Source organism: Microtus oregoni, unplaced genomic scaffold, assembly GCF_018167655.1.
Source record: "Microtus oregoni isolate MIOR12 unplaced genomic scaffold, Mior012 000044F_ref0000062, whole genome shotgun sequence".
NCBI lineage: Eukaryota > Metazoa > Chordata > Mammalia > Rodentia > Cricetidae > Microtus > Microtus oregoni.
The window spans coordinates 18194784-18211693 of record NW_024543218.1 but is presented as its reverse complement, the minus strand read 5'-3'; the positions used below and the strand labels follow the sequence as shown (position 1 = coordinate 18211693).

Genomic DNA, 16910 nt, shown 5'->3' with positions numbered 1-16910 from the left:
CCTGCTGCCTCCCCAGTACACACCTCCACAGTACACACCTCCACAGTACACACCTCCACAGAGCTCTCCTTGCTGCCCCCCACAGTACACACCTCCACAGTACACACCTCCACAGTACACACCTCCACCGTACATACCTCCACAGAGTTCCCCTGCTGTTCCCCACAGTCCACATCTCCACAGGGCTCCCCTGCTGCCCTCCAGTACACACCTCCACAGTATGCACCTCCACAGAGCTCCCCTTGCTGCTCCCTTACACAGTACACACCTCCACAGAGCTCCCCCTGCTGCCCCCACAGTACACACCTCCACAGTACACACCTCCACGGGGTGCCCCTCGCTGCCCTCACCCCCTGTAGTACACACCTCCACAGTACACACCTTCACAGGGTTCATCTGCACCCCCCCAGTACACACCTCCACAGGTTTCCCCTCACTGCCCCCCCAGTACACACCTCCACAGGGTTCCCCTCACTGCCCCCCCAGTACACACCTCCACAGGGTTCCCCTCACTGCCCCCCCAGTACACACCTCCACAGGGTTCCCCTCACTGCCCCCCCTAGTACACACCTCCACAGGGTTCCCCTCACTGCCCCCCCCCCACAGTACACACCTCCACAGGGTTCCCCTCACTGCCCCCCCCCACAGTACACACCTCCACAGGGTTTCCCTCACTGCCCCCCCCCCCACAGTACACACCTCCACAGGGCACCTTTCTTCTCACAGTGAGGTTAACCTGCCCATTGCGGGCTGCGTGGTGCATGAGGTCAATGACATAGCGGTGGGTCTTGCCAGCCACCGGGATCCCATCCACGTAGACAAGCTCGTCCCCTGGGTGTAGGCGGCCATCTCTGTCGGCTGAGCCCATGGCGATGACGGCTCCAATCAAAATCTAGAGAAGCGAGGAGAGAGTGTTCACATATACAGGGGCATGCACTGGAAAAGCAGATGCGGAGAGGCAGGAGGGACAGACGGACGTCCTTCCAGGTACTCGTTCCCATTGTCTAACACTTAGGGAAAAATAAGTCCCTGGACTGACTGCTGGTTTCCATAAAGTGTCCCTTGCTGACTGCCTCAGAAGCTGTCACCCTTAAGGGGAGTTCCCACTCAAAGTACCCTGAGGCCGGCGGCTGTCATACACAGCCTCTGCACTGAGATACTGTGGACTCTGGGTCCTGACTCCAGTTCCTAACTGTGTAGCCTTGAACATAGTTGCTTAAGCTTTGCAAACCTCGCTTTCTTCACTTACAAAACGGCGTGATAATACGTCTAGTTCATAGGATTTCTGGGAGGAGCCAACGAGATAACGTCTGTGGAGCATTTAACCTTTACGTGACATTGTACTGCATAAATGTCAGGGAAGCCACTTGCTGCTCACCATTAAATAGAGTCTCCATTTTTTTCCTTGCTTTTTGCTTTGAGACACTGGAGAGGTAATGCAAAAGAAAACGAAACAATTTTTTTTTTCTGACTCGACTCAAATATTGTCAGCTGAACCTTCTCCAAATTCTTGTTTTGTCCACTGAGGGTTTCCTTAGAACACTGTTTTCCTCTGCGCACACACACACATGCACGCACGCACACACACACACACACACACGCGCACACACACACACCCCAGCTCCACGTCCCCTCAAACGCTTCTGTGGTGGATACATCGCCACTGTGCCAGAAAGAGAGCGGGTGTGCCTTCTAGAACTCAAGGTATCAGTATAATACCCCAAACAAGGACCACAATGAAAGGCAGGATATATGGCTTCCAGGAACCCAATGGGATCTCTTGATTTAGTGTCTATAAGCAAGGCCTTTTTCTTTCTTTCTCAGAGGAAAGAAAATGGTACTTAATATTTTAGCTTTGCTGCTTTACCTACAAAAAGTTTCTCCAAGCCATGCACAACAGGTCTTGTTTTTCTTTCGTTGGTGGCTGAGCTGCGTGGTTCCTGAAGGCAGTGGTTTCACAGCCTAACAATGTTACAGAGGCCTCACTCCAGGCTTCAAACCCTTTAAAGCCATCTTTTGCTCCGAAATTGATTTCTTTTGGGCATGGTAATTTCTTTCAAGTCTCAGATCTGTGGATGCCAGTTAGCTTGTAGAATAGCCCAGAGCTGACCTGCATCTCTTCAGGCTTGGTACCAGAATGGATGCTCTTGAACTTAGCCCCATGTCTCATGTCTGTGAGCATGGCAGCTGGATCGGAATGTCCAGACTTTCAGGTCTAGACAGCATCACAGTTTGAAGCATTCCACAGCTTTCCACGCTGCATACACAGTGACCCTTTCCTCCAGTATTTCTGTGGTCGTCTATTCCTGGAGGGGACTGGGGTGAGGAACAGCATCGTTTCCATGATGAATTGCTTGCACTGTTCTGCCCAGATGCTCACTTCTGCTATCCCAGGGAAGGCTTTGCACCACCTGCCTTAAATTACCTGCACAGTCTTATTCTTTTTCTCCAACCTGCTGCACCTACTTGCTGTAGTCTGGAAGTTGGGTACGCTTCTGACAATCTATTTCCCCTTCTTGTCATGCCAACCTGGATGTTTGAATTTCTTCCTAAAGATATTCCAGTCTGTTCTTCAAAAGGCTCAGCCCACAATGGAATGCTTCAAATGTTTTCTAAATGCTTTGTGTGAAAGCCAGGCAAAATATGTATTTGTTTCTCCTCTGCCCCGTGAGAGCTCCATTTAGTAGGATTTGCCCAAAGAAAATGCTTTAGCCTTTAGATTTCCTGTATCAGGAGGCAGGAACGTTTATAACCAGTGATAAAGAAAACAGGTTATGAACTTTTTGGCTGGCTAATTGCCAACTCTGAGGCAAAAGTCTGCTTCTAGCCGATGGAAGTTTACAGCGTTACCACAGGGCCTTACACAAACATGGGACAGATAAGTTACACACTGAAATTCCTGGTCCCTTCCTGTGCTGGGAAAAATGCAGGGGTGGACACTCACGATTGATGCTACGTTCTCTGTTGCTGTTTGTTGTCCCTCATTAACGGGAGATCCCTGAAAAACATTGCTTTCTTGTCATATTGCCCCATAACAGTATCCTCCTTATTTATTCATTTCAACAAATATTCCCTGAGGAGTGCGGGGATACTGTGGAAATGCCAGGATTCCACAGTGATAATAATAACCATCCCCACCTTACAGAGCCACCATTCTTGTGGCACATAAAAGTGTGAAACACAAGCAACCTAAATAGAATGTTAGGAGGCGTGTACAATGGGAAAAAGGGCAGGAGTGAGGGGGTGCCAACCATGTGGCCAAGGCAGCGTTGTGGTTGGCTAAAGTGGGTATCCTTGAAGAGCTGACACTTTGACAAGGAAGGGCCAAATGGTAACGAAGTGTACTGAACACATTTTCCTCGTTTTTGTTAATTCTGTGAGAAGTTCATGCCATGCATTTTGATTGTATTCATTCTTCCCCCAAAACCCTTCTATTCCCTCCCTACAAACTTTTTCCTTCCTTCCTTCCTTCCTTCCTTCCTTCCTTCCTTCCTTCCTTCCCTCCCTTCCTCCCCCCTTTTTACCCCCTCCCTCCCGCCCTCCCTCTCTCCTTCCTTCCCTCCTTCCTTCCTTTTCTTTCTCTCTTTACCATAAAAAACAGTTGGTGCTACCAACATATTCTTGGAAGTATACCCTTTATTGGAGTGAGGCCAACCCGTCAGGGGCCACACCCTTAAAGAAACCGACCCCCCATTTCCCAGTGGCTATCAATTGCCAATGAGCTATGGGTGGTACTCTGTTTTTGTCTCCCTTCCTCTGGACTGAGCTTTTGTCTGGCGTGAGCTCGCACAGCCCTTGTGAAGCTGTCTGGAAAACACAGGTCCATGCAGCCATCCGCTTCCTCTGGCTCTTATGGTCTTCCCACCGCCTTTCCTGGAATGACCCCCTACGCCTTAGGAAGAAGGGTGTTATATAGATGTCCCGTTTAGAGCTGAGTGTCCCCCAGTCTCGTCTTCTCTGTAGCTTGACCACTTGTGGGTCTCTCTGTTCATTGACATCTACTACAAAACCAAAACCCAAACCAAAGACTTTTCCCAGCTGAGAGCTGCCCTAGCCTGTGGGAATCAGTTTCATCTATGTCTGTTTAGTGAGGTAACATCTGTGGGTTCTCCTGTAGCTCTACGAACCCGTCTTGCCACAGTCTCTTGGTAACTCCAATAATGGTACCAGATATGGTTAAAAAGGCTTCACATGTGATTTGTATACTTGCTACATTCCATTATTTCCCTTTTGCTACGTTAGCTGCAGGGACTGGACTCCATGGCTCCCTCTTGTACTGTAACTCTTGTTGGCTTCCCAATGCATGCTTATAGACCATGTCTCAGGACACCTGATCCTCTCAGACAGCTGTTCCCAGAGTTCGTGTGTTATAGACCGTGTCTCAGGACACCTGACTCTCTCAGACAGTTGTCCACCAACTTTAGGGTGTGTAGGTATTATCTGTGAGTTTTCAAACTCTTCTAAAATCTACAGGATAGAGATGGGGTATGAGGTTGTATGCTTTGGGGTATGATCTCACTATGGAGCCCTTGGCTTGTGTGGAATTCTCTATGTAGACCAAACTGTCTCTGAACTCACAGAGATATGCCTCTCTCTGCCTTCTTCTGTAAAGACGTGGCTACCACACCCTACCCGAGTGTGAGATTTTGAACGTGTAGTAAGCGCCTGAGATACTGAGCATTTTCATTTGGTCCAATGGCCCAGGACCTATGGTCATACCAGTTATATGCCAAGCTGTCCTGGCTTGGCCCATTGCATTTGTTACTTTCCCGGCATCCCGAACCTCACTAGTCTAGGTTCCCTTATGCATCAAGTCCCATCTTCCTTCTGACCTTGCTGCCCACTGGCCATGCTGGCTGAGAAGCCAGCCTAGGCAATGTAGCCTTCACCTGTCATTATTCTTCCAGCCTCAACTAACCCTCCAGACTCAACTCATCCTCCAGCCTCAGACGGACTCTTCAGATTTCTCTCCTCCATGCTCTTGAGGAACATTCTAACACAGCTCTCTTGTTCTGGCCCAAAATGAAAGACTTAGTGGGAAAACAGACAGGAAACTGTGCCGGTATGACAGTTCATGCCCTGGGCCTTTTCAATTATATTTTCTCTCTACTACCGAGAACTCAGCCCTAAAATCATATACATGTGAGTCACATTAATGGACTCAGCAGGCTGTGTTTAGGAATGTGTTTACCTAACAATCATAATGAAAAAAGAGGCCATAAACTTGAGAGGGAGTGGGGGTGTGGCAAGGGAGGGAATGGAGGAAAGAAGGGGACGCCAAAATGATAGAAGTATAATACTCGTATGCTAAATTCTAAGTAAAAAACGATCTCCCCAGAAACAAAAACTTCACAACCCGACTTCATCTCAAGCTTTGAGGGCGCAGAACCAAACAGTGTGTGCTGTGGAATAGGAATTTATATATTCAAGTGGCTGATACACCAGGAGGGGGTGAAAAGATAATGCTGAAAGGAAAACAAGATCAAACAAAACCAAATCATAAATGACCTCTGCAGGCCTTTAAATTATTCTGAGCCTCCTGCACAGACTGTCCCAAGTCAGCACAACCCAGCGGATCAGTGCAGCAACACCGTCGCCCAAGCTGTCATGGCGGCGGACACTCCAGGTCCTGTCCTTCCGAAGAACTCCAGGAGTTTGATCCGCCTCCAGTCTGAAAAACAAGTCTGCCCCGTGTCAGTATTCTGGGAGGTCTGTCTCCACACGCGCCTTGCTCCACTGTAATATTTTCTAGATCTTTCCATTCTGATGCCTTTTCATTGCTTTTCAGCTCACAGCACGAGATCTCATTTTTGTTCCTCTCGGGCAATTTTTCATTTCTTTCTATTTCTATTGTTACTTGTCTGTGAAAAGTAGCTCTCTTTCTCTTTTTCTAAGGAAAAAAAAATACCTGGACATTTTGCTTGAACAGGAGCCCCGCTGTTTACTGTTTGTGGAAGCCTAGCTGTCGTGTTCAATATGAACCCCAGGGTGTCAATAGCATTTCAGGTAGACAGAGGCGGAGCCCTGCTGGATGTGACCGGTGAGATCTGCGGTTGATGAACACATCGCCTTACCTGCCCCAACCTCTGCAGCCCAGCAGCAGTTAAATGAGGCAGGGGGTTGGGTTTGTATGTTGTTTTCAGGCTCAGCATGGAGGGAAGCAGGAAGGCCGGGCTGAAGGGAGCTCTCGATAGCGACACGGTCATTCTCTGAGGTGCGATGTTCTGGTGGGCAAGAGTCACTTTGTAGCCTTGGCTGCGTTAGGATGAGCTAGGTTTCTACATTATTGCCGGAGTGTCAGCAACTGGAAGGTGTAGCAGGAGTATGTTCTCAGCCATTTAAAGAAAGGAATAACCGGGGTAGAATATCGGTAATCCGAGGCTTATCATAAATACTATGCTGCAGGGGAGGAAGGGTTTGGGAACGCCAGGACTGTGTTCAGAAGGGCTGGGAGTGTGGGTACCAGTGTACAAAACAGGCAGAGGGACATCCTGAGCCCCAGTGGGGATTGTGCGCATGCACACTGGCTCTTGATTTAGTTTGTAGAATATGCTCCGTTCTGCTAGTCAGTTTTATTGCTTTTATGTTGGATTAAGTCTAGAGCTTTGGCTCTCAACTTTTTTTTAATGCTATGACCCTTTACTACGGTTCCTAATGCTGTGGTGACCCCCAACCATAAAATTATTTTGTTGCTACTTCGTAACTGTAATTTTACTACAGTTATGAATCATAATATAAATATTGTATACGCAGGATATCGGATATTTGACCACCAAAGGGGTCTTGACCCATAGATTGAGAACTGCTGCTCTAGAAATCCATCTCCCTTCTCGAGCTAGCCACGTCTACACATGGTCCATGATTTGGGCAAGCCTGTCTACCTCTGGAGAAGAGGCTGTCTCAGGGTGATGTTTACTAACTGGGGTGTTGGTGTATCGCCCAGTCATGAGCTTAGGGGTCCAGCAAATACCAAAATCCATACCATGAGACAATTGGAACATTGTTGTTTTGCTTTATGTTCATTTCGTAGCTTAATATTTGTGTATTTATATGTAGGAGAAAGGACCTATAGGCTCTGTTGAATTAAGATGACAGTCTTGTAAGGGTTTAGGGCCGGTATCAACCATAATTTGGGCCAGGTTGGAGGCTCCTTTGTTCTAAAGTAGTCACCCTCCCAATTTCTTTCAACCCAACTGTTTTGGGTGGCATCCTCAAAGGTAGTTGAGTAAATGAGTAACAGAGCATCAAGGGAATTTTAGGAACTATGGTCATGCTTGGTCTTAACTGGTTCCAGCCGGTTGTCATAATGGAAATGGTATTGGATTTGTTTTTCAGGAGAAAATGGAAATCACATGGGGGAAAAAAAAGTGAATTAGTACTTAACGGTGTAAAAATTTCAAGGGAGCAAGAGCATGCCACAGGGCTGATGGAAGGGCATCTGTGCTTCTAGGAGGAGCTCACTCCTGTTTCCTAGAGGCCTCTGTATGAGCTGGAGACCAGCACTCATTCTGAAACACTCAGGTTTGTCTTGAGTCTAAGTATTCTATTCAGTTTCTTTCAACTCATGTATGTTGTACCAGGATACGTGTTAGGCTGGAAGACAAAATTCTCATCAAATCTTATCCCCTGTCTTCAAGAAGCTCATGGAGCTTGATATACTGGTGGTACCAGAGCCACCGAGGCTCTTGAATTCCCTAAGCTGAGGGAAGGCTGTGGACATTTAGGGCAGTTCTCTAGTGGCTCCAGATGGACACAGCCGTCCCACCCTTTTGTTTGTAGTTCTTAAGAAAAACTTGAATGTTCTGGGAGTAAACCATCCTGACAGGAAGACTGGTTAGGATAGCCTTGGCTCTGCTCACCTGGCCCCTACAGACAGAATGTGCTTTAGCCTGGAGAGTCCTGGTTATTTCAGAGTATAAAACCCACAGTGGGGATTTGAGGGGGGCAGTTCTATAGTTGTGAGGCGTGGGCAGTTGAGACTCCATCTATCTTGGAAAACTTCCCCAAGCCAGAGACTAGCACACAGTGAACCTTCATCTTCTATGGTTATCTACAAGTAATCTACCTACTTCATGTGCCCTGTGTGTGCACACCCACTGGATTTAGGCAAAACTTGACCTGCATGCTGTGAAACTGTCCCATTAGCGACACATCTACCATGGGGTCTAACGTGCAGACAGTCGGGAGACGCTCTTCTCTTTACTTTGTAGGTTAGCAAGCTCACTTCAGTTGATAGTAACATGTCCTGAGGGGACTTGGGTGAAAGACGACTTTAAGCTCAGTCTTAGGTCACTCTGGTAAACGACACAGCTTTCATTTATGGAATAAGAAATGAAAGGAGAAGATGAAATCCATGCTTGGGATGAACAGAAATTCTTTCTGACCAACCAAAATGTGTGAACACGGGAGCATGTCTGAGCAATTCTGAAGGAGGCTAAGCCGGACAGTTTGGTGAGGGGCAGGATCCTGGAGGGCTAATCAACACCTTCGTCAACATTTACCCAGATGAAGAAGCTTCTAGGCATCTTACTCATTTGCATATGAGATGAGCTGTGGAGGGGGAGGGCCTGGAGGACTGGTCAGGTGACTGAGGATCTCAGAACCAGGTGACAAGCAGGGAGGTTGCGACTGTGAAGGGGAGCTGATAAATATGCTGTCCTTAACTGAGGAGCGGGATACCTGAGTCCCTTCCGGAGGCTGAGGTTCCTTGGGGCCTGCGATGTCCCTGCATCCTCTCCTGTTCTGAGACACTAAGGGAAAATAGGACCAATCTCTGGCCAGCGTGTCTTTCAACTTCCTTGGCAGCTGGAGGCTTAGGACGCCCTGGGTGGTTGTTGCTCACTTTGTCCCTGGAAATTAGGAACACCATCCCACCCCGGAGCTTCCTGTAGTAAGTTCTCACATTGCCTGGTGGAGCCACTCTTGTGGGGCAGAGGAAGCGTCTCCCAGATCTTGTCAGACTCTCATGACTGACTCTGCTTGGACGTCTCCAGGGTAAAGGAGCTCATGCTATCCAGAGGCCATCTACCTGTGCACAGTTTTAACTATTTTTAGGTTCCTTTCTTGTGTTAGACTGGTGTTTTCTTCTTTTGGAAATTTCTGCTGATAAATTTTATGTTTCCTTTGGAAAACAATCTACTAATCTGATGGCAGACAAGGCTGATGATCGTAGATATTGATTTAGAACTTGTTACAGTCCAGGCACCAAGAGGTTTAATTTACGTCATCTCTACTCCTTCAAGCCATTCTAGGGTATGGTAATTCTGGCAGAGGAACAAACTGCAGCTTACATTTGGTGTCTCAGATGAGCTAGGATGGGATCTATTAACACTCGCCTTTGCTTCCTCTAGCACCGTCCAAGATAGATCTCTACAATGAGTGTTTCAGGAGGATATTTTAATATGAGCTCACAAATCTAGGTTCACTATGTTTTCTGTATATCAGTGAGTGTTGCTAGTTTATGCTTTTGTTCTGAATATGTATATCTGTAGTAATAAGGGCGGCGGGGCTGCGTCCCCAGCACCCCGGCTGCCTGCTCGGCTAGCTTATGCCCCGAAATAATTACACGGACACTGTATTCTTTTAAACACTGCCTGGCCCATTCTCTTCTAGGCTAATTCTCACATATTAATTTAGCCCATTTCTAATAATCTGTGAGAACCGGTCTTACCGGGAAGATTCTAGCCTAGTCCATCCTGGGTCGGAGCTTCATCCCGGGAGCGGGGCATGGCATCTCTCTCTGAGACGTCTGCTCCCGAGAGAGCTGTGGAGTCTCTGAGCTCACTTCCTCTTCCTCCTAGCGTTCTGTTCTGTTTACTCCTCCCACCTATCCTCTAACCAATAAAATGGGCCAGGGCAGTTCCTTTATTAGCCAATGACCTTCCTCCATCATATATCCATACGGTCATATGTGCATATTAATATAAAAATTACTACAGAATCATTCTCAAACTCTTAGTGTTCTTTCAATTGCCTCTGACTTCATGAAAATATTCTTTTCATAACGTCTTAATTTAGTTTGGCTCAGACTTTTTTTAAGCAAAGAATTTGATTTTACTTCTATTTACCCCTGTGTTTTCTACCCATCGTGTTTTTGTTACAAGGATATATGGTTCGGTGGTTTTTCAGCCTCTTCTTCTGTCATATTTTACGACTGCCTCTTAGAGAATCCCATCTTCCAGAACCATTAAGTAATCGAACGTCTCAGGAAGAACCAGCCCATTCTTAGAGACAGTAGTGTCACTTCTGGTGGGATTTATGGGGGATAAGGGCTGTGGAGATGCTTGAGCTTTGTGAGGTAGTGCTAAGAGAACTAGAAGACAGAGATCAGACCGCAGTCCTCGCTGCCTTCTAAACATTTTCCTCTTGGTACCCTGAGTGATGCTCTCCCTAATATTTATGTACAAAACAGTCATGCGTGGAAACAATGTGGATTCAACTTACAGGCTGTCCTGGTTCATCTCCCCCGAGGATTCTGAAGCCAAATCCAGACTCCATCCTTCGAAGGTGGACATCCAGTTCCTTATAATCCGGGCCTGGCATAAAGGAAATGCCATTGAGTCACGAGCACTGCCTCCTCCCCACCTCCCGAGGACCAGAACACACCGATGAGAAGTTAATTTTGTGGTGGATGTGATTAATGGGAGTGCTGTTAGTCGATGAAAGGCACAGAGGATAGAAAATACACGGTGGCAAAGAAGTAGGCACCCTAAGTGTACGTAGTCCCGAGGATGGCGGGGAGCATCCAAGGGCCTTGCCAGAGCATCCTCCGCAGGTAGAGGGAACATGTGAGGTTCGGAGTGAAAAGAGTTGATGGTTCTATAATGTTTAATCTTCCTGAGAGCTTTTGGATTGCCTTTAAGAGGCTTGTCTTTGACTTTGAGGATGTTTGCTCTGATTACCTCAGAGAGGAGGGACAGCAGATGGCAAAACCTGCAAATGTCTGTTTCAGTACTGCCTTGTAGGCTGCTCCCATCTGTTTAAAATTTGGTGCATCCAGTGTCGGCTGCTGCTGCTGTGTGTATGTATGTGCGTGTACATGTGTGTTTATGTGTATGTGTGTGTTTGTGTGCATGGGTGTGTGCATGTATATGTGTGTATGTGTGTTTATATGTATGTGTGTGTGTATGTATATATGTGTGTATATGTGTGTTTATGTGCATGTGTGTGCATGTATATGTATGTATGTGGGTTTATGTGTATGTGTGTTTGTGTGCATGTGTGTGTGCATGTATATGCGTGTATGTGTGTTTATGTGTATGTGTGTGTTTGTGTTTGTGTGCATGTGTATGTATGTATGTGTATGTATGTGTGTATGTGTGTTTATGTGTATGTGTGTGTTTGTGTGCATGTGTGTGTGCATGTATATGCGTGTATGTGTGTTTATGTGTATGTGTGTGTTTGTGTGCATGTGTGTGTGCATATATATGTGTGTATGTGTGTTTATGTGTATGTGTGTGTTTGTTTGTGTATGTGTGTATGTATATATGTGTGTATATGTGTGTTTATGTGCATGTGTGTGCATGTATGTGCGTGTGTGTGTGTGTGGTATAATTCATCTTTCTGAGTATACTCCTTTAGTCTTTCCATAAGGTACAGGCAGAACTCAACCCAAGCCTGAGAAGAATTTCGCCGCCGGGTATTTTAGAATGTGGACTTTATTAAGGACTATTGATTTCATTAACACCTTTAAAGTAAATTAGAAAAGGGATATCCACCTAAAAATGGATCAAAACAAGACTGGACCTTTAAGAGAGATGGAAAACTCTTGAGTGGCAGGTATTTCATGTCTAGAGTAAGCTGAAACAATGGAAATATTTAGACTCTTCAAGGAGAATGTTACAAGCCTCCCTTTGTTCCTTCTTTGGGAGAAGGATGTTAATTTTGGTGGGATTCTGGGCTTTCATGCCCCTCTTGGCATGTAGGAATATTTATTAAGCTATCTTTGGCTTAGAAAATATTTATCAATTTCTGGCTTTAGTGGTGTAAAGGCAGCAGTAGGGGCAGGCATTTGATAAAATTCCTCTTGCTTAAACAGGCCAGTTTCAGAAATTAGGATGAGATTTCACAGGAGAATCCCCAAGGGACAAAAGCAAAATCTCACAAACACTGAAGCACTTAGATATAGAATATTAGTTACGGCCGACACGGGCTCACTGAATGATGGCCTAGGAATCTCTCCCGGGCTCTTATGGAAAGGACTGTGCACAGCCCACCGAATACAGCCGGTCTAGGCTCGGCTTTGTACTTAACCACCTGATCAATGAAGGGCAAGACTTCTGACGTGTGGGCAAATGATGGTTTCCTGTGCTTTCTTCGGAGAGCTGCCCTGATCCAAGGACATTACACACGTGTACTCCGTGCAAGGTGCACAGGTATCTGTGTCTGCTATCAAACGCACAGCCAAGGTCTCTCGTTCAATGCTAATACACTATCACATAGAGGAGGCCGTCAGACTCCATCGGTCGTCCTGTATAAACTCTACAGTCATTCGTGTTTTAACAAGGGGAAGCCTTGGAAGCAGTCAATCATTAGTTAATTTGGTGGTAAAGAAACGATGGAGACTTTGCTCAACACCATACAAGACACTCAGTAAGCCCGCGGGCATCTGGAGGCAGGTCGGACGAGCCTATAAAACCACCGCAGTGTTTTTCCTGGGGATGGAGAAATGCAAGGGGTTATGGGAGATGGCAGCTAGTGTCCCAGCCCAACCTCCACAAGCACGTTAGGGTATTCTCGTGAAACCCATCTCCTCTCCGGGAACACGGGAGATCACGAACATAGGGGACGGTGTTTCGTATCTAAAGAGCCAGAACTTTTGACTTCCTCCTTCTAGCATGACTGGTGCGTGCCCACAGGCGGACCATTGCTCCTTTAGTGATTTGGGTACCTGGGCAGACATGCCAGAGGACTCCAAAAGGGTTTTATCGGATGCTACATTTTACTTGGTAAGAGATTTCCCCTACGAGAAGTGACCGAAATGATGGCAATCCCCACAGTGGAGTTCAGAGCTGTATCAAGGCTCACGGAGTCTGGTTTACGTCAGAGGGTATTGCTGTCCACACAAAAACTTTTCATTAAAGAATGGCTCCTTTTTTTTTTTAAAGTGGAAAAAATTTCCTATATTTCATCGGTTAATTTATTTAATTCTGTCAGACAGAGATGTGAACAAGGAAGGCACCCCTCCTTTTACTTACTGATGTACTTTTTCCTGACAATCCTAAGCCCGTGACTTAAAAAATAACTGTGCGTGTTTGCACACTACTGCCTGCAGAGGCCCAGACATGGCGCCGTAGCCCCAGAGCTAGGGTTACAGACTGAGCCACCTGACCCCGGCCGGTGCTGGGAATAATGCCCAGGCCTCCTGGACGGCAAGCGTCTTAGCTGCTGAGGCATCACTTGTCCCCCTGAGCTCTGACTATTGGACTCATCTGCTGTGTCTTCAGACACAGGGTAGGGGGTCCCAACCGTACCACTGCTCACCCTTCTAGGTTCTTCTAGGCAGACGTGAGCACCCAAGTAAGAGAGAGACAGAGAAGGGTCGCCAGAGACATGTGCAGCAGATGTGACTTACTAATTCCTTTGTTAATTTTGAGCATAGAGGCTGCAGGGCCTAAAAGCTTTAGAGACACAATTAGTTGGAAAATAGTCTAAATGACAGATTGTCTTAAGTGGTGTTTTTTTTTTAATATGAGCTTTTAAAAACATAATTTTTCTTTTGTTTTCTTTTTACTCCTTTCCGAGTCCTTTCAAAGTAACTAAAATTATATGCACAAAGATAGGATACATTGTTCTTTTCCTTCTCGCTCTGTTAGGAAAGAGCTGGTGTTTTCAGGACCTCACCTTGGATGACAGCCTCAATTACTGTATCATGTTTTATCTTTCCTCTTATTAATGTAAGTAATCTTGGGGCAAACACTTCCTCCTTTACCGTTGTAGTTAATCATCCCCACCCTCCAGCACGTCTAGACAGAAACCATGCACACGGGAGCTTGTTAGATAAGGGGCGGGCAGATACCGGGTCTGTCCTGCGTCATCTAGAACATCACTCAGCCATGCCACCGGCAGCCTTCTCTTTCCTGCTTCCTAGCTGATTTTCTTTTTTGCCCTTGGCCCTTTTAGGAGGACTGTGGGGGCTCTTCAGAGGTTGTCTTCAGTGACTACCCATGGCCAGTGCTGTGTCTCCTTAGAAGCTGGGTCCCGGGAGATGCAGGCATTAAGAAACAAAGCGTTTCCTGACATTCTTCTCTCATGGGATCCTCTATGACCTTTGAGGCAAGCTAGTGAGAGGGATTGAATGGACAAGCCCCAGCTGTCTATCCTGGGCTCACACCAGTACTAGAAAAGCTTACATTCGAAACATAGCAACTGCATGCAGGGATGGTGCAAACTTTAATCCCAGTGCCTGGGAAGCAGAGGCAGGTGGATCACTGTGAGTTCAAGTCACAGGACAGAAATACATAGCAAGACTGTCTCCAAAGAAAAAGCAGTAATGGTTGTTATCAGGACAGCTTCCCTCATAATAAAGGACGGTGGAATTTTGATGGCTGATTCCTGTGTGCATCCCGGAAGACTTGACATGCTAGAAGAGCCGATGCCTTTGCAAAGCAGGGTTTTGAACACAGCATTTAGGAGGAAGGCTCCATGGCTGAGCACAACTGATTCCTTTTATGAATGGATTCATTCTTCAAAACTGCAGAGCACAACATTTTAATGGATTAATTTGGCAATGGCTTGTTATTAAATGTCAATTAAACTTTGGTAGTTGAATTCCTTTTATGTGCTAATTAAAACAAAAGTAGTGTGGCTTATCACAGTTGGCAAAAAGATCCTTTGTTTATTTATTTTTCCCTATTGAAAAGAGTGTTGCTGTGTTTGACTTTCTCTTGGAGAGAGATCTAGGAAGGAATGAGGTCTCGATGAAGGTCATTAAATCTACCCAGGGTTCTGGGTTTTCAGGCACTCTAGATGCTGAATGAGTTAAAGAATTGGTTGGCTTTGATCGCTGGAACTGAACATTACTGGACAAGAAGATGATCTGTTTGGCTCTGAAAGAATCTCTCTTCTTCACCTTCCTGTTTATTCCGTTGATGATATGACAGTAGCCCAGCATGCTGGGGCCATGGTAGAAGTCATTTCCTGTCTGGTTTTCTTCGGTAGCCTGCCAACTGCTTTATTTCTCCAATATTGCCTTCCCCCTATCGTATCTGCTCTATCTCAGGGATCTCGTCTTTGCCCCATCTGACTTCACTCTTGGCCAGGCTGGTTTGCTCTCTGGTTACTGAGTTCCTTCCTTCCTTTCTTTTCTCTTCCTCTCCTCTCCTCTCCCCTCCCCTCCTCTACTCTCTTCTCCTCCCCTCCCCTTCCCTTCCTTCTTCTGCCCTCCCCTCTACCTCTCTCTCTTTGTTGAGATAGGGCCTTTTGACATGGTCCTGGCTGTCCTGAAACCAACTATGTAGACTAGGCTGGCCTTGAACTAACAGAGATCCGCCTGTCTCTGCATCCCAGGAGATGGGATTAAAGCTATGGGCCACCACGTCTGGTTTGATTACTGAAGTCTTTAAGGTCCTTTGTAATACTTTAATAACACACCGAGTAGATCTTTTCCTCTTTTTTCATTTGCTTGACTTCTGTATCTCACTGATACTACTTCTGGTTTGACCTTTACAGTCCTGGAGTCTTAAAAAAAATTCTAAAGACAAGGTTTTCTCTGCAGGTGGTTTCTGTGGCTCCCTACAGCTGGCCTCATTTTGCCTGGATGTTCGACATTTGAGAATTCGATATACATGTGTGAAAAATTATCAGAGAGGTGTTTATTGCATGTAATCTTGATTTTTCTATGATTTTTGATAATTTATATATGCACTTGACAGAATATTTGGATTGGTTCTTTCTTGAAAATTTGAGTTGCACATTGGAATAAGGCACTCACACTAAAACTTTCATTTTTTTATATTTTAAATGTAAAGTGTGGCTTTGAATATATCTCAAGATAACCTAGGCTATTGGGCAACCTTTGCTTTCTTCTTTGATTTCAGAATAAAATACATTTAGAGATTGAAGTTTTTTTTTTTTTTAGGAAATATGTTTTCTGAGGCTAGTTTAAGTGAGATTTAGATGTCTACATTAAATCCTGATTTCATCTTTTTTTACCCATAATTAGTAGGCATAAGACATTCTTAACCATAACAAGGATCTTACAGCCAGTGTCTCAGTCAGATGAAAGAGCAGCCCCCTAAAGACTCCAGACCTCGCTAAACAGTTACTTTAGACATTATTTGGTTGCTAAGTAGTATCTTCCATGTTTTGTACATACTCAAGAAACAACATGGAAACTTAGAAAATGAAGATCACCAGCACACACATTCCCCAAGGGGTGTTGGAACACCCTGGGATGGAAACAAGGTCGTCATGGAAACACACTAGGGATGTGTGCTGAAGCCCACAAACGTGGGGGTGGAGTTAGTATAGTACTAAGAGACACTGCTTTCTGCAATGCCTTGAGTTGTCCCTGCTAACCAGTTGTTAAGAGCATTTCATGAGTAACTGGAGAAGGAAAGAAGGTCTCAGACTTTGTTGTCCTCATTCATGCCTACAACGTGATGTATTTTAGCTTATTTGTATATGATAAGTAAAAAAAAAACAAAGTAAAATTATTAAGATATTTCTTAAGTTTTTAAACCAGAGCTCTAATATTGTACCTTAACTCAAAATAGTATCAAAATATAAAATGTAATTGGAATTATTAAAGGAACCAAATTGATATAGGTATTTAATTATGTTCAGGATAATTTCAATCTGTGTTAGCAAATTCTTTAGTAAGATTTTTTTTGAAATATTTAGCTTTCCTCTTGAGATATTCTACCTTCTTATTTCCATTTACTTGGTTTAACAAGATCCAATTTAAATAA

The 16910-nt window shown here is 45.4% G+C and overlaps 1 protein-coding gene across 5 annotated transcripts in view; it reads right to left on the bottom strand.

The window, feature by feature from the left end:
* Positions 1-16910, bottom strand: part of LOC121434623 (membrane-associated guanylate kinase, WW and PDZ domain-containing protein 2) — a 1272606-nt gene that overhangs the window by 128004 nt on the left and 1127692 nt on the right. For all 5 annotated transcript variants that reach the window (XM_041633542.1, XM_041633543.1, XM_041633545.1 and 2 more), the window contains 2 exons: positions 10444-10535; positions 700-892 (listed from right to left, as the gene is read on the bottom strand). In XM_041633542.1, the coding sequence (XP_041489476.1) occupies positions 700-892; positions 10444-10535 (285 nt within the window). The remainder of the gene's footprint in view (positions 1-699; positions 893-10443; positions 10536-16910) is intronic.